Consider the following 26,826-nt stretch of genomic DNA (forward strand, 5'->3'; position numbering starts at 1 on the left):
ATATGAATAGTCAGTTCCAGGGTCAAATTGCCATGTTATAAAACGATTATTATGTGTTTTGACTTTAGATTCTATTCTCGTGCCCATTACAAGTCTGACACGAGGCTTGGAGAAAAGCTGCGCAGAGGTGGGGTTGACTAAATTTTGGTATTTTGGTGGAATTGTGTAATCCCATGCAGCAAGGTCGTGTTTTGTGAAAAGAGGTTGAAACAGTCTCACAGTCTCAGATGTAGGATCCACCCAAACTCTTACTTCCCACATTACCATTTTCAAAGATGATTTTCAGTGATGCATTACAGCAGGGATGTCAAACTCATTTTTGTCGCGGGCCACTTTCGAGTTACGTATTCCCTTGGAGGGCCGTTATGTTTAATCACATTATTACTTGTAAGGGTAACAAAATTAATGCAAAATCTCAACATCATTTATTACAAGTGACAATTTGACATTTCGGTACATTTTAGCAAGGATCATGCAAATTGACAAAGATGATTTTCTTTTGGGGGCCCACATAAACTAATGTGGCGGGCCGGATCTGGCCCCCGGGCCTTGAGTTTGACACCTGTGCATTACAGTGATGGATGACAGCGAGAGATGTTTCCATAAAAACGGTACCTGAAGCATCATACACCAGTCATATGATTATTTTTACACCATCCATGTCCCTAGCAATGCTGCTAATCTGGCTAGCAAAATTCTAAGGGTGGCAAAGGAAAAGTGGCCATCAGATAAGAAGTGTTCTTGGTGAGCAGAACGGATGAGAGTAGTGTTGAAATCTAATTCCGGACATGAAACCACTGATGCCACTCATTTGCTCCTCTGAGACGTCTCTCCAGTTGTCAAATGCAGCCATGTAATTTGGTTTACCGGACATGAGCAGTGAGGGAAAACAGCCCACCTTTGACCTCAGTTACATCAAACTGAAGCCATAGCTAAATGTATGGCTACTGCATGCAAGCCTGTCAACATTGTCCACAGCTAGACTCAAGCTGAAATCATTCGCATTGCATCTAACGACTCCACTACGGATTGCCAGCGAGAGCCTCCATTACAAGCTATGTACAGAAATTGTATGTAGCGGAGAAGGCTAAGGTACACCAAGCAGGAGAAGACACTGTTTCGGGAGAGAAATAAGAGACTAGATTGATGAGCCTCTGGTGAATAAAGAGCAGGTAGCCTGTTGAGTACGATGTATGCCACTGACACAATTGTTACTTGTTTGGAACTATTTTGTGTGAAAGGTTACCGTGTACAGTGTCCATATAAATAAAGGGGGTGGAGCTTTTCTGTGTTTGTCTGACAGTGACGGTGCGCTGAGGCACGTCGAGAGTTCAGCTGTGCAGTGGTAACGACCACGCCGAAAATAAGAAAACGTCTCCGGTGTTGTGCCTCGAACCAAGTGTAGTCATCCGAAATGATGTCGACACAAAACCATAGAGAGACTTCCGCGCAAGAAGGACCAACAGAATCAACATAGCCTGACTGCTGTGTTCAAAGCAAACTTGAGAAAAAACCAAGTATGCAACCATGGCTTAAATCCACTATAGGCTGAGTACTAGTTTACCTTAGATGTGCACTGTGTGGCAAAATATTTTTTTCACTGTTGTTGATAGACAGTAATATTGTGTGAGAGATTATGTATGAATAACTGCTCCAAGTAAAAAATGTTCATGTAAAATTGAAAATCGAAATAGTTTCAGTAAATATTTGCATTTTGCACATAGAAAACTGAGCCATGATTCCATGTTGATGACAGCATTAAAACGGGAAAAATAGGACAAAACAATATCAAAGGAAATTCAGAAATGATAAAAAATGTGTGAGTAATCACGATTAATTATGAGTTAATTTGAGTTAATTCTGACAGTTACGTTTTTAATTTGATGAAATATTTTAATCGTTTGACAGCTCTAATATAAACACATAACACGGGGTAGGACTAGATAAGTTTCTTACTTCATCCTACTCCCTTGAACATAATTATATATATATATATATCGTGATTTATATTAGATGGCAATATCACCCAGCCTTAGTTTGAATCGCGGCGAATGCTCATTCAGCAGCTCCACATTGAACAAACAAACAAACAAAAGTGCCTCTAAATAAATCTGTGCATTCACTCTCCAGTCAGTAGTAAACCTATGTGAGCAGGAGCAATTATGTAAACTCGAGAACTTTGACACCAGCGTTGGTGGGGACCAGAGAAGTGTTACTTGTGGTGGGCGGCAGTTGTTGTTACTGTTAAATATTCAGCTTTCTTCTGTTTATGAGCTGCCATCACCAGCTGAGGAGCTGATGAGCTGCCATTACCGGTCACCCCAACGCAAGAGTCGGCTTTCACCCATAATTTGTCACATATTTTTTCATAAATGTTAATCATAGTTTGGTACATTTATCGGTAATTTAGTCCATGAGTTATTCACTTTATTTCATTTAATGCAATCTTTACGGAGCACTTAAGGTGACATGAAAGAAAAACAAAAAAAAAACTGTGTTCCCTCTCAAAGATTGTGAGTAATGCAATTATTTTTTTTGCAAGGTAATGCATTTATAAAATGCGTTTTTATATTCTTCCGCGTCATTTTTTCGGTAAATGAAATCAACAAAGATGAAGTGTTTTCACTTGTGGGCAAGTTTAACTGCATTTTACTTTGAGATCGGCTTGAAATACGAAGACATAAAATCTGTTCTCGATTTCAAATATAAATAAGCGAAAGGCATCTGAAGCATAGTGTCGTCTTTCAAACAGCCGCGCGTTGGAGGCGCCAGTAGCCAACTTGACCCGGAAGTACATAAAAGCGCATTTTATAAAAGCTTTACGTTGCAAAAAAAAAAAAACAAAACTGTGAGAGAACGCATTTTTTTTCCATGTCTCCTTAAGGGCTCTGTAAATTTTCACCAGTTTACTAACAAAAAAAAAAAAAAAATCACTTTAGCTTTGACGTTTCTCTCCACCAGCACACCTGATTCAAATAGTCAGGAACTTATCAGGCTCCTGCAGAACTTCCTGATAAACTGATTGTTTGATTCAGGTGTGTTGGAAGAGGGAAACATCTGACACATACAGGATAGCAGCCCTCGAATACCGGAGTTTGACGCCTGCAGCTATCTGTGACTTGTAATTGTCTATAAAGCAGTGTGGTAAATAGCAAGGTGGGAATCATAGCATAAGCTGCAGTATCCGGTTTTATCTTAATTCGTGATTCTGTGATCATTGAGTGTACTGCTTATTAAATGAAAGATGATTAGCTCCACACTAGACGATGTCATGACTCTCGATTCCATTCTTCAGTAAAACAAAATGAATGGAGCGGCGAGTCAGAAATATAACATTGGGATAGCAATCCAAAAGTGATAAACCCCAGTTGGTCCACCAGTATGGTCACTATGGCAACAGGGAAGATGCTATTCTCAATATAGTCAATTGCAAAGGCAGTGAAGCATTAACATGGGTTCCAAGCACCTTTTTCTTTTTTTAATTTAACAAAGTTGCTGTTTTTAATTAGAATCCGTGTAATAGTTAATCTGCCGCTGTACCGTAAACTGCAACGTAGGCTTTGTTTGTATGCTTACAGCAAGGATCAGCAGTTTGCAAAATAAACTCCCAGCTGCAGGAACGAATACTCCAGTCAAAATCCTGTTTTCTATCAGAACCTGATGAAACCAAACCATTAGCTTAATTTTATTTCTTAAGCAACAAGCAATGTTGGAAATTGCAAGTCATACATTTTGCAAATACCACACAAGATGCGATAGATGCTTTAGGTATTATTTAGCTAAGAGCTGTGTCAAATTGTTTTCTTTTTCATCTGTGCACCAACCGAATTTGCTTGGCGATGATGAAACGTTTTACCAACCCTGATTCTTTCTGCTCAATTAAGGCGTCCGGTGATTCTTCCCAAGGTCCATTGTCTCCCCCTGCAGTCAGACAAGCCGTACTGCTCTTTAATAGCGATGCATCCATTTTCAATACCCGTAACTTGATCCTGATTTTTTGCACCAGGTTGCCTTGATCATGTCAGTCACACACATATTCTCGCCAATGAGCCGTTTTGAGTCTTCGATTAACCTTACATGGGCTTCAAGCAGGATGTTCCCAGAGGGCCACTGAGCATAGAGTGTCACAGGGTCATCAGTGGGGTCCAACAGGTACAAAGAGACTGGAAGAGTCACAGAAAGGCACATAAGTGGACATCCTTCGAAAAATAATGGTCAAATAGATTCACTGACACTTTTTCAAACAGCACCATTGACTTAATGGCTTAATTTTCACACTCAAGACAGGCACGGGCAGGCACTCCACAGACACTATTTGTATACCGATATTAAAAAGTACATTTTCCGTAAAATGTCTTCTTTAAACGGGAAGTCAAGTTAAAAATATTCTAAAGAATAATGTGGTCTATGCAACACCACCAGTGTAAATAGTCATTTTGTGTTTGTGAAAAATGAATTTAGCAGAAAAATTCACAGCTTTTTATCCATCCCAGGTATATTTCGCCTTGTAGTGACACAGGTCGGCAACCGCAAATGTCACATGACCAAACCCAGAAAAAGGTGAGCCATGATTGGTTGTTACCTGGGCCTTAGGCACTGTGATGTCATTTTTGGGTGGACAGGAAGTGGCAAAACAGGAGTATTTATCAGCCTAATTCATATTCCACATCTGCAATATGAATCAGAATGCCATGTTTAAACTAGCGGGGGCGCATCAAACATATTATTGTGAAGATTTTTTTGTCCTTATAATGGACACGAGTGACAAAAGTAAAAACAACGCAACTAGTGCTCGAGCTGAGAATGTGCTTGCATTGCAGGTAGCAGCATACATACACTGTTATTATTCATTTCATGAAGCAGCACTTGTTCAATAGCACACATGGCCAGTGGTTCTAACTGAATTTAAGTTCATGGCTAATATTACGGTAAATGCAAAATTAAGCGAACCACTGTGCATACTGACGCTTGTTTTGGAATTCTGTCTTTGACAACTATCAAAAGTCGGACGAATGAAATGCCAAGCACATTATGTATTTCATTCAAGTGTGTTTTCTGCATGGACCCCGCAGCCAGTGAGGCATTGAGCCTTGAAAGGGCACATGAGTCACGGTGGTACGTGTGTGTGTGTGTGTGTGTGTGTGTGTGTGTGTGTGTGTGTGTGTGTGTGTGTGTGTGTGTGTGTGTGTGTGCAAGTAGGCTGGAGACAGCTCATGTATGCGCCGAGACCCACGTGCCATCTTTTCACTGGCGCTGACATCATAGACCAAAGAGTTTTTGAACACAAGGTTCATTCACAAAGAACGCACCAAACAGGCTGTCTCCATGGCAACCGTTGTCCCAAGCCGACCCGAAACTTCCCACCCTCGCTGTCATTTGAGGCAGGGATGAAATGTGTGCCTGAGTGATAACGAGCATTCAATTTAAGGAGTGATGTCCATACATCCCTTTTCATGAACGCTCATCAAGGTGTCGGGTGTGCTGGAGTCTATACTAGCTGTCTTCGGGCAGTAGGCGAGGTACACCCTGAACTGGTGGCCAGCCAATCGTAGGGCACACATAGACGAACAACCATTCACGCTTGCACTCACACCTCGGGACAATTTCGAGTGTCAACCTACCAGGCATGTTTTGGGAATGCGGGAGGAAACCCGAGTACCCGGAGAAAACCCACGCCCGCACTCGGCTGTCAGCCTGTGACTGACCGGCGACCAGTTCAGGGGTTGTTCCGACGAAGCCAGCTGAGATAGGCTGCAGCAATTCCCGCGACCGTCTTCAGGATAAGTGGTGTTGAAAATGGATCGACGGATGGATGTTTCATGACACCTAGTCTGTGTAATCCACAAATGATTAATTATTCAGGAAAATTTACAAACAAATTTTAGTGACATATATGTATTTATACGATCACCTGTAGCAGTCTGTCTCCTGGTGTCCCATTCGATTAATTCAAGTTCCTTATGTCCCACACTGTATGGCTTGTACACAATAATTCAATGCGTCATTTTCCAACTTTTTCTTCATTTCATCGTCGTTGTTGCAGAAGGTCAAGAGATGAAACGTTGGCGATTGTGTAAGGATATAGTTTATTGCTACTTTTAAGAATGCAAAAATATCACGGCTTAAAGACCAACAGTAAATAAGACATTAATTAAAATCTCGCTGAAATTAAACAAGTGAACAAAAAGGCCTCGATTGAAGATATCAATGAGGCCTCATTCCCTTCAGTTTTTCCTTGTACAAAAACCAAACAAACAAACTGAATGATATGGAGCATGATATAAACGCATAACAATATGACAAGCTACACATATTTCAGCATGACATCACACTTTGAGGTCTATATTTACAAGACACACAAAAAAAATGGGGTGGGGAGATTACATTCAAGATAAGGCAACTGTAATTGTGCTGTACTGGCTCAATGGCAAACATCATTCATATCAATGCAATATTACAAAATAGAATATTCTTTTTTTTCATATTAAAAAAAAAAAAGGTCTGCGTCCGATTCTATCTTTCTTTATATTTTTACTTTTCACCCCCATTTGCAGCTTTTCATATAAAAAGTGATACGTTGATTAACACGTAAGGCAAATAATTTCTGATTAGGTCAAAAGACTTCTGGAAAAAATGAAAAATTCCTTTTCAATCACAGCCAACTATTTTAGGATAGCTGTATATTCTCACGAGTGTGTACAGGTAGAAAACTGTTTACAATGGGCTGCAATAATCTTGTGCATAGGCAAGACTTTGGCATTGAATATACTTTTTTTCACTATATGTAAAAAAAAAAAAAAAAATCTGCTATATACATACAGGAAAAGGTTCAGAGAAAAACAAATAAAATAAACGCATTTGTAATTCCAAAAGGCCACTTATAATGTATCAAAGTGCAGATTGTCACTGGACTTAGAATTTAGAATTCGAACACAAACTACAATCATGACTGCAGCATCACAGGCCCTGTGAAGACACTTCACGTGAATATTATGCAACATACACATGCCGTATAAAATGGAATACATTTATTTACACGCACGTAAACATCCGGTTTTCAAAAAAACAAAACAGTGCACGTGGAGCTGATAGCTCATTTGGTGAAGGCATCATTTTATTCTTAATTACAAACTGCACTTTTTGAGATGATCGACCGGTTAAGTTTTGGATTTTCTTCATGTATTCACTCACTAGTAAACAAGCATAGGTTTTAACTACCTCTATTACCAAAATAAGGCACAGTTATCTGTTTTTTTTTTTTGTTTTTTTTTTGGTGCTACCTGCATAGGTGCATCTCTGTACAGCGGCGTGGAGAGCACAAAACCCAAAATGTCCGATGTTGACAACAGAGGGCTTGGGGCAGCATGTGATGTCATTTTCTGCTCCTCTAGGATTGCCCTCGAGTTTGAACACCAGTCAAGTCCTTGCAGATGATCTCATTCACTGCAAAGTAAAGAAAGACATTACATTAAAAAAAAAATAAAATAAAAAATTGAAAAAAACAGCAGCAAATGAATCAGATACATTTTCTGAATTTTAATGATGCTTATACTCTCCTGTGGTGGAATGCTTGTGAATTCTTGAATCCAAAATTCTGATTTGCTATAATTTCATCATTATTTACTCCACTGAATAAGTTGATTGCGAAAAGAAATGTCTGCATTCAAAAGAAATTTATCTTATCTGTGTATGGCTAAGACCGGCCGTGATGTATTAACCTTCAAGCTCTCAGGATGAGCAACAATCATTGTTGATTGTTAAGGGTGCATGGTGGGATAAGCGGTTAGCAAACGTGATTGGCTGGTGACCAGGCCAGGGTGTACTCCGCCTCTCACACAAAGTTAGCTGGCATAGGCTTCAGCTCACCCTTGACCCAAATGAGGACAAGCGCCATAAAAATTTTTTTCATAAATTAAGTCAGTAATGTTGAATTTCATCTAGCTTCGAATAAACGAGCTTTGACGTTGGAGTGCACTACTCAGTAACAAACAGAAGATGGTGCTGTCGAGTCAGTCTGAAGTAGGTCACAGTCATCAGGGGCAAATGAAATTGAGTCAAACAAGGCCAAGTTAGTTCCATCCATTTTCCGATCCGCTTATCCCCACACGGGTCGCGTAGGGTGCTAGAGCTGGAGCCTATCCCAGCCGTCTTCTGGCAGTAGGCGGGGGACACCCTGAACCACACAGACAAACAACCATCCACCTTGGGACAATTTAGAGTGTTCAATCAGCCTGCCATGCATGTTTTTGTAATGTGGGAGGAAACCGGAGTACCCGGAGAAAACCCACGCAGGTCTGGTGAGAACATGCAAACTCTACACAGGGAGGCCGGAGTTGGAATTGAACCCGGTACTTCTGCACTGTGAGGTCGACACGGTAACCAGTGGACCAGCAAAGTTAGTTGTGTACACTTTAAAAAAAAAAATCATATTTCAGTTCAGTGGTAGATATATAAAATATGCAACACAACAACCAGTTCAAACTTCACCTTTGATCTTTTTCTATAGGTGTTAAGTTAATTATTGTGGTGGGGGGGGGTGCAGAAAATTCCTTGTTCGAAATATCATTAACTCATAACATACTGGAAATAATTAGATTCTCCCTCTCTGGTTCGCCTATTTTTTTCTTTCAATCAAAATATTTTTATTACATATTTATGATTTTTTTTCGTAATGAGTGCTAAGAGAAAATGATTTCCTTGAAAAAGCTGCACGGTATTACATAAAATATCCAACATCCTTTGTGATAAAACGCGTTGAACACTTCGTAAGTGTCAAATGCTCTAAGTAAATGGATGAAAATTCCAATAGAAAGATGAAAACATGATTATGTATATATCCCCTATAAATCAAATACCTGCAGATTTGGCAAAGTGGATTCAAAGTCAGAAGGTGTGTTCCTATTGAGTTGCGCTATACTGTACATTCGCTTCCTGCTGATGACATAAACCCACAGCCAAGGGACGTTGAAATGGAAACCGTTCGCATCAAAATTCTAAAAATAGAACAGATGCGTGGCAGAAGCACGCGGAGGTTCTTTTGACACGGTGCTTATTAAATAAAACGGGTTCAAATCAGCACTAAAAAGAAGTACACGCTTGTTCGGTCCACGCAGAGTGTTTGTGTACTTGTCTGCAGGCCTGAAGCAATGAGGAAGTTCAACCAGCTGTCATCTGGCCTGAACAACGATGAGCAGATAATCGAGATCGTCACGACATGGCAGGGCACTCAGAGGTGAAGAGTTTGCATAAGACGGTTACTGAAACATCTCAACTTCAAATATAGCAGCATGGAAAAAAAATGTGTGGTTAAAAAGTTTGGAGTTAGCCCGTGTGGTTCACGTTACACCACTTAGAATTGACGACCCCCCCCCCCCGCCTCCCTTTTTTTTCTTTGCTCTCAACAATTTTAGCACAAATTATGCTGTGTGTGGAACGACAGTCATAGTGGCAACTCAAAACTGTTACATTGCTTAGAATTTGTGGAGGAAAAAACGGTTTCAAAAGTCAAACAAAACTGCATTTGGCTCGTTGTTAGCTTAATGCTACACAACAAAGTACAGTACAAGCATGCAGTTGTTACGTTGGGTCGGAAGTATGGGAGACCCACCAGCCAAAGTGGCTGTCAAAATAAACAGCCAACGTAATCGGCGGTCAAGCGTGCGTGTGTGCGTGCGTGTGTACATTGGCGCTAAGCGACGTTCCGGGCCGCCACTGCTTCCACTGTGTCACTAGCGACTCATTAGGTCCGATGACTAATGTGAGCATTTCGAAGTGGGCCAAAAAAGCTCTTGGCTTACAATTCAGGCCATTACGTGACATGTTGTGTCTGTGCCTTTAGTAACCATGGTGACGCACAGCCCCACTAATGTTATCTGAAATCGCTCAAATACAGTAAGCATTCCTCTGGTCCTCCAGAGCAGTGGTTTCCCAACCTTCATTGAGCCGATGCAAACTAATTTACATTGGAAACATTTTACAGCACAACACCAAACAAAGTATGTCACAAAAAATACGTTGAATATTGAAATAACGCCGATCTTGTCTCACAAATTTACTCTTTAATCAAACACGAAGCTGATACTCGCACAAGACAGGAATTACTCTGTTGTATGAATTGCCACAGATGTACACAAAGGTTGACTGTACCTTCTGCGATGAACTAAGATATGTTTGTAATCAATAAATAATGACTTTCAGAAAAAGAAAGAGAAATTAGACACACTCAGGTACACTTGACGAGCTTCCATGAAAACCAAGTTGGTGAATTTTTTTTGTGTGTGTTTCATCCATATCCCCTGCCTTTCATCATTCAACAAATTTAGCTGTGTCATGAATCAGTCACTCAATCTTTCTGTGTATACAAGGAAGAACCTCAATAGAAAGATGAGTCCCAGGAAAGCGGAAGAATACCAGCCAAATGAATGAAATGATGCAATAAAATAGTGTCATTGTTGACAGCAACGTGTAAAAAAAAAAAAAAAAAAAAAAAAAGCATACAGTACGTTTAAGTAAAAGAGGATCTATGGCCACCCGAATCTAATGAGCTCGCTTCACTAAGCCATCAATGCAAATGGGGTGCAACTTCACTCTGGCATCGACTTTCATTTATACTTCAATATTAATAATGGCTAAATAACAAATAAGTGTTAGATGAAGAAGGAGCAGATTACAAACATGCCAAGTTCCCGTTTGCTATTTTGAAAGGTAGTGGAGAGGTCTTATTGAGACACTGCAACCTAAGTGCCTTTTTCAACAAAGACACTTCATTCACTGTTGAGCTCCATTTAAAGCCTTCAGCAACATAGGGGTGAGTCAACGGGTGTAACTAAAACTACAAACAAACACCTCCAGAACAGCTCACTATATAAATAGCAATTGTTTCATGAAGCAAATGAGCGAGACCTCAAGAGGACATACGGAAAAGTGACTTTTTCAGGGCTTGTATACAAATAGCAGCGTCTCTGTAGCGCTTGCCCACCCAGTCAAATGTGACATTCAACACACAAGTCAATCTTTTGTCCGATGTCTATTTCTCCCCAAATCCTGAAGATCCGGTGCCACCTTCAAGCAACAGTCTGAGACAGAACAGTGTTAGCGTCTGATAAGCGGCGCCTATTTGAACGCTTTTGTAGTTGGTGACCCAGTTGTCGTATGGTTGTTGTTAGTTGTTGTTGTTGTTGTTGGTGGGGAGTAACGTATGTTTGATAATGCGCCATGCGCAACATACACACAGTAAACTGTTGCATACACAAGTAGAAGCAAGCATCTGGTGAGATCATGCGCACTGTTACGCGTACACTCGACTCCTACTTTGGAATTATTATTCTTGGCACATTTTGACAAAGCGTTGTGCAGACATGTTATTAAAACACTCATAAATTGCGCGAAACAAACAAAGAAGAAAAAAACGAGCATAATATCTACCTTCATGGACAGTGAGCATAAGTATATTGTGTAATAATTTCAAGTGAATAAATAGAAAAAAAGTCAAAGCTGTGTAGAGTTATCAAAAGTTGGTTCCTTGCCTTAGTTGGCCAACTGAGCAAAATCGAAGCATTTTTGGGGGGTGGCATTATAAGTTGCCAAACTGGATTCTCTGCTGTCGTCACCACATCAGCCGCCATGTTTATTTTAAAGCTGAGGTGGAATTTGCTTGGACACCTTCAGGGCACTTTCATCTCCCCGTCGTAGTCACATTACTGCCCCCCCCCCCCACCCCTCCTCCGGAATATGAAACACGTTTAAAGACGCGGCAACACAGAGTAGCGCTTTAACTCGAGCGAATGAAGGCTTGGCACTCCAGACGCTCTCTTCAATAGGAGAGTGTCTGGCTCCCGACACCGGCGCCAGTGGGCGGAGACGCGGGCAACCCGCACAGTAGCCGAGTCAGGCCGCAGCGCACGCCTGCTGAGAGCTGGATTTGTGAATCCTCATGCGTGCACGGCGGTCTTGTGAAGCACCTTAGAAGAGGTTGAATGACAGCTAACTGGATCTGTGTCCACAAATGTCGTTATTCGTATGAGTGTGATATCTAAAAAAAAAAAAAATTATCCTTAAAACTTTGCATGCTGTCTGTAAAATTTGGAACGGAATCATAGTGTGAGAATTTTCCTTGAAATTTTTGTGTTTTTTTTTAACGGTTAAAACGTTTTAATAAAAAGTGTGATGTCCGCTTATAAACATCTTTTGTTCCATTTTTAGATTTGAACTTTTTCTTACTGCCATTTGATGTTTTTAATCCCGTTTAATTAGAATAAGCAGCGATTCATTTAGAGCACTCAAAATGCGTGTTAATTTGATTACATTTCACAACATAATTTTAGCTAGGCTTTACAGTATATGAACAGAATGTTGGCGCCAATCACCGATCAGCAAGTTAAAAAAAACAAAACAAAAGATAACTGATCACTGATCTAATTAGAAGACGAAATAATCTATACAATGAATTCAAACAAGTTTATTTAGTGTATAGTCGAAACGATTCGTGGGTGATTGGGAACAGCCCGGCCCACAAAATTCACATACAGTATAACTGACGTCTACTGAAATGCATTGGGGGCCGGGGGGTAAATTATCCCTAAATATTCTCTTAAAAACGCTGAGAAACATTCAATACCCTGAAAATTATGTAAAAATAATGGAAACAATTAGGAAAAAAAAATCTGACTGAAAACGCTGAGAAACCTTATATTATTAACAATGGCAGCCCAGATCATCCCTGGAGTGAACGAAATTGTGTTTTGCTCCAATTATGACATTCCAACCGATCAAAGATTTTGCATAAAATACAAACATATCTACCACTCTGATCCAGCCGATGAGATGTGCTTACGTCTAATTTTAGCTACTTTGCTGACACAGCCACATACATAGTTCAAGAGCCATCTGTCTCTTTCGTAACTTGTCTGAGAGCTCAGCTGGCCCAAATGCAAAGAAAGGACAGGGAGAGCTGACAGGAGCACACTAAGGAAATACCAAACAATACCAAAAAGCACAGTATATACTGGGCATGTATACATCTTAAGTTAGTCCAAACCATGATCTCTTGTTTCAAATTATGTGCTCGGCATAGGTACCAATCCTTTAAAACAGGAACTAAAGTGTAATGAGGTCTTACGACACTTTTGCGTGTGATAAGACTAATGTGTGTCCAAGCTGTCACCATGTGCTTTATCTCCCTCGACAGGTCTGATCTTCATCTGATGGAACCGTTTCACCTGCTCCACTGCCTCTGACCATTTTTTTCCACACCCACTCACTCACTACGAGGCCGCGCTGCCTTTCCCGCTTCTTCTGCGATAACTCGCTGCAGAAGGTAGACGACGCTTTGGCATGTTCGAACATGAGCGCGCAGCATGGGAACGCGTGTGTGGGCTGCAAACAGAAGCGCTGAGTAGACATACCAGAGTGGCGTGGGGCACCAAAGAGGAAAAAAAAAAAAACCTGAGAGGAAAAACCTGACTTTCATTTAACACCGACAGTTGAAGATACCTCAACAAAAGGCAGCTAACACCACGCGGAGTAAACTTCCAGCATACCAGGATGTGGTCTCCTACGACTTCAAGATCGACAGCACGTGCGTGGGCGTTGTCGGCAATCTCGCAAATGCGGGGGAATGCCCCCTTATGTTTCCTCATATTCAGGATTGTCTAATATCTAATATCACAAGTAACAACTACCTGTACTCCTCTTGAGAACGAACTTCAGTGAGTATTAAATAGCACTTGTCATTGTCCAATTTTTTTGTGTGTTTTTTGTGCTGAAGGCACAGAATTGAGTCTTGGTTTGGATGATTTTTTTTTTTTTGCACTTGCTTGAGAGCAACATTTTTAAGTTACATGGCATTGCATGGGCGGCACAGTGTGGCAGTGGTTAGCGCGTCGACCTCACAGTGCAGAGGTCGTGGGTTTGATCCCGGCTGCGACCTTCCTGTGTGGAGTTTGCATGTTCTCCCGGGGCCTGCGTGGGTTTTCTCTGGGTACTGCGGTTTCCTCCTACATTCCAAAAACATGCATGGCAGGCTGATTGAACACTCTAATTGTCCCTAGTTGTGGTTGTGAGTGTGGATGGTTGTTTGTCTCTGTGTGCCTTGCGATTGGCTGACAGCCGGTTCAGGGTGTCCCCCGCCTACTGCCCGAAGACGGCTGGGATAGGCTCCAGCAACCCCCGCGACCCTTGTGAGGATAAAGCGGATCGGAAATGGCATTGCATGGTGATGACTCAACTCACTTCACAATCCTTCGAAAAATCATTAGCATACAACATCTCATTTGGATGAGTCTTCCTCTCTGAAGGTTACTACATGTTAACGTTCCTCAATACTATCTTTTCAGCACAAAAGTAGCACCATGACAATAACACCAGAACTCAACAACATATGGAAAAGGCAAAGCTGAACAAACATTGGGAGGCATGCTTGGCTGTCCCTGACTCGTGAGGACAGGAGTCAAACAGTATCGCTGTTCTCCCAAGTGTTCATTTAACAAGTCACAAGCCTGTTGCTGTTTATTGTGGAGGGAAACCTGGTGAGCTCCATCCAAAAAACATAAGATTCCATAGCTGCTTTAATTTTTTTCCATTGGAACCACACAGCACACACACAACACTTTCCTTTTTCCTAAAAAAAAGGACCCGTACACCCTGGGTTCTATCGCGCACACATCGTGCTGGATTTCTGGAGCAGAGCAGCTGCAAAAAGGAATTTCTGGAGCCTCACTGGCAGAATCCTGTGGTCGGGGGGAAAAAAACCCTAATCCTCCGGAGGGTTACCCCGCAGGATCTGGAGGTGGGGGGTAAGGGGGGGTGGATATGAGGCCAAAGAGAAGCCCCGGCCAACTACAACAAACAAAGAGGCTTTCCCCGGCTCTCCCAGGCAGGTCGTTCCACGCTTTGACAATGGTTGCCATGGAAGTTGTTTTCACAACATAACAATATCAACGTGTCGGTGGTCCGGGGCGACACTTTTATTCCCCTTTCTTTAAAAACAACAACAAAAAAAAAAGTGTTCTCGATGAACACACACGAACATCTCACCCATCTACAAGAGTTGAATCTCTGACAAAGTTTGGAGAACCTTTTGCTCCAAAATAAGGAAGTTGCACATCCCGCCTGTTGCTGGATGTGGCTCGGCATAAATTCTGTCGGTGGGGTATTGGGTTGGACAGGTTGAAGCACAAACATATGAGTCATAATCCGTATTATTTCCACCCTGAGTGCGGTGTCATTACACCTCATGTTTGAAAAGAATGAGCCGTTTGATCACACCGACTCTACAAGGAGACGACGACGACGATATTGTAAATATCCTTCAATTGTTTGAGAGGGGGTTAAGATCGCCATCTGTGTCTTGGCTGATAAAAGCTACCGCACACACTCAGAGTAAGTAAAAACATGAACTTACACTCACCGTCATCTAGGTAGGCCTGGTCCAGGTTCTCTTCCTTCACCGTCACCCTCCTCGCTTGGTCGGCCGGCGTCTCCTCGGGAGATACTCTGGCTTTCTGCTGCCCTTTGGTAGCGTACGTCTGTTGCTGGATCACGGTTGGGTATTGCTGAGGGGGGTTCCCGTCTACCTGGGGGGGCGGGGACGGGTGGGTCCCCTGCGGGATGTAGCCTTCGCAATAAATGACGGGCTGCTCTGGATGTGCTTGGTCTCCTGCCCGAAGCAGGTGGTGGTTGGTGGGGGAGAACTGGATGATAGACGGGTGCTGGCCTGCGCCCATTGGTGCGGCAGTTGGTGCCTGAGAGCCCGTGTGGACCAGGACGGAGCGGTGGGGGTCAGGGATCATGGGACCAGTCTGCTGATAGGTGCCCGGGCTGCTGCTCAGGCTTTTCCCTGCACGAGAGAAGACAATGGCCGGACTCTGGTTGTGGAAGCGGGATTCCTGTCCCAGGAGGTTGGAGCCAAGTCGCTGGCATGGAGCCATGCTGGAAACGAGGCCATGTTCGGGGTGGAGGACGCCGTGCGGGGTGTGGTAGTAGGAATGAGGGAGTATGCCCATGACGGGGGGGACGGCGAAGCTCATGTGATCCGAGTCGTACTCGTCTAGAGGCTCGGTCTTGATGGATGGAGCTGAACAAGAGACATGAAGGCGGTCTTGTCACCAGTGTTTTTGTTTCCATTGCGTTAAGAACCATCTACTTGTTGGGTTAGTTGGATTGAAATTGGACTTTTAGACTAAAAATAAAATTCCGATCTATTGTTTATCATGACATTCTCCATTTTTACCTGAAATGCAACATTTACACTCTGTTCTCAGAGGCCACGGCTGCCCTGTTTCAGGCCTCTGTGGATTAGGGCTTGTTCACGCTATAGGGCCCAAACTCCCAAATGTGAACACAGCCAGAGTGGGCTTAGAGCGGACGACACATTGCATGTCAAACTGCTGATTGTCTTGTCGTGAGCTTGCTTACATGGCAGTGGTGTGTAGGTGAAGTGCTGAGGCTGACTACGTTTCCTCTTCCCATTGACTACACAGAAGGTCACTTTGACAGGATGGCAGATAGACGAGTCGCGGTAGGACGGCACCTCCACAAACAGCATGCTCTTCGGGACAACGGTAACAATTAAATGACGCCACTTTTTATCCGCAGAATCTTGGAAGACCACGTCACGAGTGCCATGTCACACACTTACCGGTTGGCTCTTATCTTTGTCCACCGTCGCTTCCATTTCCCAAATTTGCATCCCATCTGAAAGATGAAATCAGCGGTTGGCTTTTAGTTGAACCAAGCTAAAAGTCACATTTTGCACCATCTGAAATCTAAGAACGTCTTCAAGAAAATCTCGACTGAGTGCTGAGCTCTGCTAAGGCCAAAGCGCTAACAAAAGCGGAAACAAAAATGGAATGTCACATTCGTGTTTGTTTGTTTGACTTTGAAGGCTACTTCCTGATTCATGGACGGATAATTACCTGTGTGCAGATAATTTTAAAAATTCAACCTGCTGCAAAATTTCACGGCAACAAACTTCTACATACAAGATACAAGGTCCCTGCTACGTCGGCCGACCCATCATGTATGCACTTACCATAAACAAGTCACGCTTTTAGATTTTTTTGTTTCGGAAAATGTGTCCGCACGGATCTATGTGAGGGCAAATTTACATAAGAATTCACCCCCCCTCCACAGAATTTCTTCACCTACCAAATAACATGAGCAGCTCAGCTGGGCGAAATTCCACAGACACTATCACTAGGCTGCTGGACTACACCGTCTGAAATATTATCATGCTGAGCCACGGTCCTGCAGAAACGCCCACGACCTTAACAAGTGCAATGGCCACGTTATGTCATAGAAAAAAGGGAAGTATAGGTGCAGTGGATTTTTTATTTTTTTTTGGGGGGGGCATGGGGGGTCCCTTTCCCTCCACAATGAACAGCAACAGGCTTGTGACTGGTAATTAGGCTCCACATCAACAACCATTTCAAGTTTCATATGAGATCACATTTCGGCTGCCATAGAACCGTGATCAGATGAAAAACGAGAAAGTAAACATAGAAGCACGTGAACTGACATGTGGTGTTCCTAAAATGATTCAGAAAGTTCCTGTAGCTGGGAAACCCTTTTGTCAGCATGCTAATTAAAAGCACACGGCTTAAATGAGTCAGATGGGGAGGGGGGGGGATTCCACAAGTGTTGCCAACTTTCGACCATCAACTCCACTCCCCTTCTCTGACTGTTCTCTTGGCACTTGCGTTTGTTTGCACTGTGTTGCAACTCCACTCTAAGGGAGACCCCAACATTTGCTCGCCCTTCTGCACATGATTATGAGAGGATGTGGAAATTAGAAGCGGGGGGGTTGGGCCAGGCGTCACGCAAGCCGGCAGAGCTCCAGACAGACACAGCTGTCTCTCATTCAGAGGGATTCCGCAGTTGTACCCGTCCACAATTTTGTCATACACAAAACTCTCCACAACGCCGGCAATCCCTTTCCGAAAGACTTCCTTTTCCATGTCTCCCTCACTGTTCGTGATTGCCGCATTTCGTAACACGGCGGCAGGGAAATCCATTGGGCGGCGGGGGGGAAATCCAGCTAAAGGCCATGCTACTTACTGGTTTATGATGCCAACATGCCTACTTTCACAGTGAGATTTCAATAAATAGCAAAAAGTGGTTCCTAAAGTGGCAATAAATAGCCAACTGGTTGTGAAGATAAAATGGAAAGCCAGTGAGGAAGAAAAGGCCAAGAGGAAGTGTGGGGAGGTGTGTCACGCAGATATGGTATATCGTACGGTGAAAATGTGAGCTTTCACTTCCTTGTTAAGGTGACGGCAGAGCGAGCTAGCAAATGCAGGAAATCGCTTGAGAATGCGAACCCAGGCCACTCACCCTGCGTTTTCTCCATGAAAACCACTTTGGAATCGGAGCTGAAGTTCTGCCCGCTCAAGATCATCTGCTGGCCTCCCAGAACGGAGCAACTGTCCGAGTCCTGCTTCTCCACGATGGGAAGTTCATGTGCTGAACGCTGAGCTGTAAGGGAGACACTCCTGTTATGAAAAGAGTCTACCACCAATGCGATTGATGAGAATTTATCATTGCCAAAACCTGATGCCATGTGCGCAGGAACATAGAAATACGTCATCAGGGAGCACGGGAATGCTCTGAGACTGCCATACTTAACTCCCCACTTGAAATTATTTTTTTTAAATGGTGTTGCCCAGGTTACACATCAATGATGGAAAAAGTTTTTAAATGATTTATCTTGGTTGCATTTTTTTGTCATAGCAAAAACCTAGCATTGGAACAATTATGCGTCAACTTTTTTTTTAATAGCAACTGAAAGTTATGACAGTCAGTAATTAGTGTACAAACTTACTTCCGTACTTATTCGGGCAGGCTACGTCACTACCCTATAAAATGAACCCCGTCATAAACCAAGGACCACCAGTACACTTATGAAGGCATCTATGGCAACAATAAATGCGGTCTTTTCCTTGCAGGGCTCTAGAATGACACCAATTTGGGTGCCCCAGAAACTTTTCAACTGTACCATGTATCTTAAAAAAAATAAAAAATAAGAGGTAGCTCTGGTGCAACCAGCATTTTGAGGGGTGGGGAAGTGAGGTATTAGTGACCCTCAATAAATTTTTACCAAATATTTGATACATGCTAAGTCCAATTCTTGTGATCAGATCCTAAAGCTAATCTACTTTATTATTTTTTTTATTTATCTAAGATATTTTTATTGTTCTACATTTCAATGCCAGTGTTCGATATTGACAAGAATTAGAAGTTATTTGCCCTGAAGAAAGGATACACTCGATTTAAGATGCTCTATCATATTATTAGCAGCGTGAAAAAAAAAAACAACAAAAAAACCCAACAATATTGTTTATCGTGATAGGTTTTGAGAAAATATATTGTTCGAAAAACAGTTGTGAAAAGCCTCGGAAAGTGACTTCCGCCCATCAGGTAAAAATGGAAAGAGCTGCGGATGAAAAGATGATAAGAACAATTGGACGACTTTTTGAATATTAAGTGAAGCCCTAATATGTTCAAAAGTCTGAATCAACACTCAGACATATAACACTTCAATATTTTTTAAAAAGGAGTGAACCTCTGAAACTGCAGTGTTGAATGTGATGCAGTGGAAAATTTGGGGCCCCGCCTCATCGTAAAAAGTGCGAAAATTGAAGTTGTGTTAAAATGTGAAAAAAAAAAGCAACATTATTCCTGTGCAGCGTGCAGCTTTCTCATCATGCAACTGAAACAACAGGAGAAAACTGTGGTGACAACAAACAAACCCGACCTTTGAACCCTCGCGCACCCAGGAGGATGACTGCAACCACGACTCCCACCCGACAGAAGTCTTATATGTGCAGACAGGTAGGGACGAGATTTTCCCGAACAGAAAACAGACAGGAAATGACGCCTCATAAAGGTGAATTTTTGTTGTCACAATTTTCTCTAACAGGGATGTTGTGTTCCCAGCAGAGCTGGATAAAAAAAAAAAAAAAAAGAAGCTCTTGTTTGAGTTTTGATTACAGCCGTCGCTTTAATAAGACTGTGTAAACATACTTGGATGTAGCCAAGCGGCACTCACGCAGTCGAGCAAACACGCAGTAAATCGCGCTGCCGCGTGAGCATAAAGACATCTTTGATTGCTGAATAGCCGCTCCAAACTCATTTGAATGCGGGGCGTTGGAGGATCAAATATATATGGCAGAGACAGAAAAGCAAAGAGTGTTTTCTATTTTGCTTACAACACTCAACGGGATGCGAGGCCACTTGTAGTGAGACGTGCTGTCCTCCGGGCTGAGGTATATGCACGCGAAACACGAGGCGGACGCGCGTGTTCTTTCGGCCGACGTCCGTCTCGCCCTTCCTCAGCTCGATGTCGGCATTCCGCAGCTTCAGGATACCGGCGCAGTCAATTCTGTGAGATGGAATGAATAAGCACAGTATTTCAATGTCTTCAGATGCCGTATTAGCAATTAATGATTGCGCTTCCGATGATTTTTTTACAGGGTTCCCACTCTTCCACTTGCTTTTAATTATGGACCTTTTAAGGACTTTTGAGGGCAAATTTAGCCAATTTTAAGGACTTTTTCTCCCTTCAGCGGGGATACATGGTGGATTTAATGCCCGCTCAGCAATATGCGGGCTGAACAGAAAGCCACATATCATTGAGCTGGTGTTCAAATCATTGCTGCCAAAGGAAGGGCACATCTTTATTTTTAGGGGTAATCAGCTAACCCTTTCTACCTGAAAAAAACTTGAATTTATTCTCAAATAAAGTACACGAAGAAAAATTCAAATTTAGAAAATATAAAACTTCAATTTATTTTCGAATATAAATAGATTTTTAAGGATTTTTATTGATTTTAGAAGCTTTCCCTGAAAATTAAGGACAATTAAGAACATAATTTTACAACTTTTTTTACGGATTTTTATGAACTTTAAGGACCGGTGGGAACCCTGTTTTATGGACTGGGGGGTAGAGAGATCTAATTCTGGTCAAGTCTAGTTTTTTTGTTTTGTTTTTTGGTATGGATTCTCGTGCAACCTTTGGATTTCATTCAGACTGCAGTTTGAGAAATGCAGAACAAGAAATGTAAACGACTCTGACAATATTCTCACATTGCTCTCATGTTGTTTTTTGGTTCCAGGGGCATCTCCAGGACTTTGGTTCCATTGACAATCTTCTCCAAACTGTTTGTCGTAACGGTTTTGCCAGTGATGCGGTGCACTTGGTAGAAGGCGTGCGGCTTGAGAATGCGCTCGTCCGCCGTGCCGATGAAGATCTGCAGCCCGAGCGCCTCTTTGCCTTTGTAGCCGCGCAACTACGGAAAACAACAAAGGTGTTGGAGTTGCACCATGATCAACAACTGAATGCTACATGAAAGCAAGTGAATGCAACATGTTAAACCGGTTTGGTGGCCGGCATTGTTTGTTTTTATAAAAGTGAAACTGGCTTGCAAAACAACAAATCTGACGGCTGGCCAAAAAAAAAGCTCACATACGGCAGGCGAGACCAACTGTAGATCAATTCATAATTAAAACCGCAGCGGTTTTAGTGTGGCACGAACAGGATTTCCCCTTCAGGTACTTTGTGCTGTTTCCAGTTGTTTCATTAATTAATCCAGGTCATGTCTGCCATATAAATAGATGGAAAGGCAATTACATTCAAACTAGTGCAGTAAAAAGTATTTGCAATATCTGCTTAAAAGACCAGAGAATGTACTTTTTTTTCCTCCTGGGAGTGACATTTTCACATCTTTGTAACATCTTTGCGACGGCCGGTAACTATGGCAACCGCAGGGAGTGGACAGAGGAGAAACCGAGCGCAAACATGAGCAGTCGGGCGGTTGTCACGGTGATGTGCAGGAGCAGTGAGTCATGACTGAGCACAGAGTAGGAAAAGTAAAGCATGGAGGGGGGTGGGGGTTGGGGGGGTCACATGGAGGGAAGGATGCAAGGGCGACAGGAGGAAGGAATGACAACGTGGAGGACTGCAGCCGTGTCCAGCCAGGCAGAACCCATCTGAGGCCTTTGGGCAGGGTGGAAAAGATGCAACAACAACATAAACAGTCTCCACTGTGAAAAGGAGAATGGGACTCAGTGGAGCACAGACATGCGCCAAAGGCTCAACAATACAAATTTGCATCAGAAGCTGTGAAAAAAAAAAAGCGACGAAAACAACAAAGCCGGTGGTGGCCAGCAGTTTGGTTCGTGGTCACAGGCCAGTCACATGGCACAAACATTCACGCTACCAATCACACCTTTGGACGATTTCGAGTCTCCGATGAACCTAACAACCTTTATGGAATGCGGGAGGAAGTTGGAGTAGCTGCATAAAATGCATCCAAGCACGGGTAAAACACGCAAAATCCACGCCACCACATTGTCACCATGGGGATCGGTATGGCGATAGCTCAACTCCTCATAGCTGATGCCACGATGTTATTTTTCTGGGTTTATAAACCAGTGAAGAGTGAATCAACAGCACATCTACTGGTTGCAGCCATGTAGTGCACTCCATTTGACCAAAAGTGTTTTTAAAATGTAGTTTAGTTGATTGTCTGTAAATTGTTGTGCGTGTGGGGTGCCTGCCAACCCATCAAGTGTGAAATTAAACAACCAAGTCAATCTTTTGTTCTCTGCCCGTGGCTTAAAATGCCGACCTCTGAAGCAGGCTGATTAAGGCGAAGCAAGACAACAGTTAATTCATAAAATAATCAACAGATTGACCGATTATGAAAATAATCGTTAATTGCAGCCCCAGTATAGTCTGCTACTATTCTTGATTCTTGACATGACATTAGGACACCCGGGTACTATTTTACATTCTGGAAAAAAAAACGACACTATCTCCTTTAAGACGCAATTACAGTCACCCCACACACATTTTCGGTTCGCCTTTTTTGAAGGGGTGCGGGGTGAGGTACAGTATTTACACCTCAATGAAACCATTATTAACCCCATCATACGGTTATCACCCTTCTAAACACTTGGTAGACTTAATAAATACAATTTTTTAATTGCAAAATAAAGGATGAATTACGTAAGTGTTAATATTTGTAGAACCCGAAAACTAGTTGCCATGATTACCGTTCTTCTAGTTCCGTACTTCCGGCAGAGGTTCTTCTTCTTTGTCTTCCATTTGAAAGACAAAGAAGTGTATTCATTTGAATTATGACCACATTAGATCATGTAATTCCATGAAAACATGAATTTCACCAAGGCGCAGCTTTATCTTAAGTTAAAAAGTAGAGTTGACCCTTTAAGAGCCACTTATCAATGTTTCGTGACATATCGAGAATTGTGACCTAAAAAGCAGTGGCACAGGAAGTCAGTTTGTTTGTGTGGTTGAACCAAGCTGCATGGCGGATATTTAAAAAAAGAATCTGTGCATTTGCGTCGCTCGTCTAGCCTTGAGAAGAGGCTGCTAAAATCGGGAGGGCTAAAGTAGTAGCGCTGCCTCAAATAACAGCGTAGACAGGCAGGAATTGCAATCCACAGTGAGGGATTGAGTGATGGATTTCACTTGGTACCCACTAATGTCATTTTTGCTGCGCACCAACATGTGATAAAACATGGCATGTTGATTGGCCGGGATTTCTGTGCTTTTGAGAAGCCAGGTTCACAGTCCTGCTATTTTGCAAATTTTTCATTTTTGTACTGTTCAAACCTTTTTTGGTCTGGCATTTAGTTTGAGACATAAATTTGAAAGACGAATACACGGAGTACTGTATTTCAACACAGGCTAATTGTTGAAAATTATTTCATGTCATCTGCTGTAATCCTGCTTTTTACGCCTACAGAAAGCTCCGGCTATCGGTTAAGTTTATAATGTACACCTTTGGACATGATTATTGATGTACATTGTGACATTATAAATTTCTTAGTTTGGAAAAATAGGATTTGTTGTCATGTAAACGCATTGATGGTCGATACAGTTACACTGCACAAAAATTCTGTTATCCATTTCTCTTCATTATATGTGTTTCAGTGTGTTTGTATTATTTAAAAAGTGTTTACAAAATTAAGGTCATTATGACAATTTTTTTCTCTCTGTACAGCACATTGTATACCGCGGCGGTTGTTTTGAAGTGTTTTGTATATAAAGTTGAGTTGAGTATTTCTATATTGTGGAATTCACTTATTGGTGGTTTGGAATGTAGCCCCTGTGATATGGGGGGGACCTGCACCACAGGGTGTCCTCCTGTGTGGGCCTTGACGGCGCCTCTACTTCCCTCCGTCTCGTAGTGAGCTCTGTGGTGCGGCTTTGGCTGCACCTCGATATGGAGCTCATAGTGGTCCGTGCGGCTGGGCACGGGCCATTCCAGAGGGGGGAGAGACGCCAACGGGATACTATGGGTCGCAAAGGACACAGATAAGATAATTGGAATTGCACACGCCGCGTGACGCATTCTTTCCAAATTAACCTGCAAATGCTGGAGACCAGCGGCTTAGACCAGATCGGAGGGATGACAAAGAAGGGTTCTGGAGAAGGTTTGCTTTTCATATCCTGGTCACAGGACACACCAAGTATCCCCTCGCCGTGATGCTCCGGATACAGAGTGTAAACCTGGTTGGAAGTCTTGACTAGTTTTTTGGGCAAACTGAAACCATTCATGGCTTCCGGCATGGCGTTGTGTGGATAGTGGGCCCCCATGTTCTGATCCACATGGCCGCCTAGGGGGGAAGGGCTTCGGGAGCGGATGCCGGGCATCAGAGCGGGATTCCTGTACATGTCGTAGGTGCGTTTACCCTGCGGGGAGGTGGAGCGGGAGCCAGGGCGCGGGGAGGGTGAACACGTTCCCAGGTAGCCTTCCTCAGTTAGGCCGGCGTTCGGTGATGTTCCCGGGGAGGTGCGTGGGGAGCCAGTGTGGATGTTCTGTAATCGGGGGCACAGGTCTCCAGGATTGTTGCCGCTACTGGGGGACACGCAGGGGGAAGCCCAGGGGGAATAATTCTCCGAGTGCCAGCTGGTGGACGAGTTGCTGCTGGCGGGGCTCAGGCACTGGGGCTCGCGGTAGGAGAGGTTCTCATGGCCTGGTACGGTCAATGTGGGTCGGGGGCTGTTGACACTGGGGTGGTGGTTCTGCAGGGAGTCGCGAGAGTGGCTGTAGTGCTCCCGGGATGGTGTGATTTCAATGCGCGGGCTCAAGGCCAAGCCTGGGGGCCGGGTACTGTCCAGGTAGTTCTGTGCTTCCTGAGCGTCATATCCTGGCAGAACTTCTGTCTGGTGTTCAATGTAGGAGCGACTACAGGACTTGACAGCATACGGGGAGACCTCCTCCAGGGGAAAGGCTTGCTCAGACTCGGGACTGAGGACTTTGTGAGACGCAAGATTTGGGTCATCTGCACAGAAAGGGGAAAATATATATCACAATTTGGATTTCCAGTTTTACAATCGCAAGCAGTCATGACGCATTCAAAAGTATCTACATTCTCTGCATAACTGGCAACCAATCTATTGTCTGGCTAGAGTGTACGTGCCCTACAATTGTATGTGCCAGGTGGCAGACTGGCAACTGATCTTTTGGTGCTACAGTCACCCCACACACATTTTCGGTTCGCCTTTTTTGAAGGGGTGCGGGGTGAGGTACAGTATTTACACCTCAATGAAACCATTATTAACCCCATCATACGGTTATCACCCTTCTAAACACTTGGTAGACTTAATAAATACAATTTTTTAATTGCAAAATAAAGGATGAATTACGTAAGTGTTAATATTTGTAGAACCCGAAAGCTAGTTGCCATGATTACCGTTCTTCTAGTTCCGTACTTCCGGCAGAGGTTCTTCTTCTTTGTCTTCCATTTGAAAGACAAAGAAGTGTATTCATTTGAATTATGACCACATTAGATCATGTAATTCCATGAAAACATGAATTTCACCAAGGCGCAGCTTTATCTTAAGTTAAAAAGTAGAGTTGACCCTTTAAGAGCCACTTATCAATGTTTCGTGACATATCGAGAATTGTGACCTAAAAAGCAGTGGCACAGGAAGTCAGTTTGTTTGTGTGGTTGAACCAAGCTGCATGGCGGATATTTAAAAAAAGAATCTGTGCATTTGCGTCGCTCGTCTAGCCTTGAGAAGAGGCTGCTAAAATCGGGAGGGCTAAAGTAGTAGCGCTGCCTCAAATAACAGCGTAGACAGGCAGGAATTGCAATCCACAGTGAGGGATTGAGTGATGGATTTCACTTGGTACCCACTAATGTCATTTTTGCTGCGCACCAACATGTGATAAAACATGGCATGTTGATTGGCCGGGATTTCTGTGCTTTTGAGAAGCCAGGTTCACAGTCCTGCTATTTTGCAAATTTTTCATTTTTGTACTGTTCAAACCTTTTTTGGTCTGGCATTTAGTTTGAGACATAAATTTGAAAGACGAATACACGGAGTACTGTATTTCAACACAGGCTAATTGTTGAAAATTATTTCATGTCATCTGCTGTAATCCTGCTTTTTACGCCTACAGAAAGCTCCGGCTATCGGTTAAGTTTATAATGTACACCTTTGGACATGATTATTGATGTACATTGTGACATTATAAATTTCTTAGTTTGGAAAAATAGGATTTGTTGTCATGTAAACGCATTGATGGTCGATACAGTTACACTGCACAAAAATTCTGTTATCCATTTCTCTTCATTATATGTGTTTCAGTGTGTTTGTATTATTTAAAAAGTGTTTACAAAATTAAGGTCATTATGACAATTTTTTTCTCTCTGTACAGCACATTGTATACCGCGGCGGTTGTTTTGAAGTGTTTTGTATATAAAGTTGAGTTGAGTATTTCTATATTGTGGAATTCACTTATTGGTGGTTTGGAATGTAGCCCCTGTGATATGGGGGGGGGGGGGGGGCGGTTT

At 42.8% G+C, this 26,826-nt stretch overlaps 1 protein-coding gene across 3 annotated transcripts in view; it reads right to left on the minus strand.

Annotated features, from left to right (window-relative positions):
• Positions 1-6,067: 6,067 nt before the first annotated feature.
• nfatc2a (nuclear factor of activated T cells 2a) overlaps positions 6,068-26,826 on the minus strand; it is a 25,658-nt gene continuing 4,899 nt past the window's right edge. For 2 of the 3 annotated variants that reach the window (XM_019866226.1, XM_019866209.1), the window contains exons 4-10: positions 21,082-21,284; positions 20,205-20,377; positions 18,331-18,471; positions 16,637-16,692; positions 16,414-16,546; positions 15,401-16,072; positions 6,068-7,443 (exon numbers count right to left, since the gene is read on the minus strand). In XM_019866226.1, the coding sequence (XP_019721785.1) occupies positions 7,388-7,443; positions 15,401-16,072; positions 16,414-16,546; positions 16,637-16,692; positions 18,331-18,471; positions 20,205-20,377; positions 21,082-21,284 (1,434 nt within the window). In that variant the 3' untranslated portion in view covers positions 6,068-7,387. The remainder of the gene's footprint in view (positions 7,444-15,400; positions 16,073-16,413; positions 16,547-16,636; positions 16,693-18,330; positions 18,472-20,204; positions 20,378-21,081; positions 21,285-26,826) is intronic. The other variant, XM_019866217.1, reaches the window with a different exon arrangement.

This window comes from Hippocampus comes, unplaced genomic scaffold (genome assembly GCF_001891065.2).
Source record: "Hippocampus comes isolate QL1 unplaced genomic scaffold, H_comes_QL1_v1.1 scaffold409, whole genome shotgun sequence".
NCBI classification, from domain to species: Eukaryota; Metazoa; Chordata; class Actinopteri; order Syngnathiformes; family Syngnathidae; genus Hippocampus; species Hippocampus comes.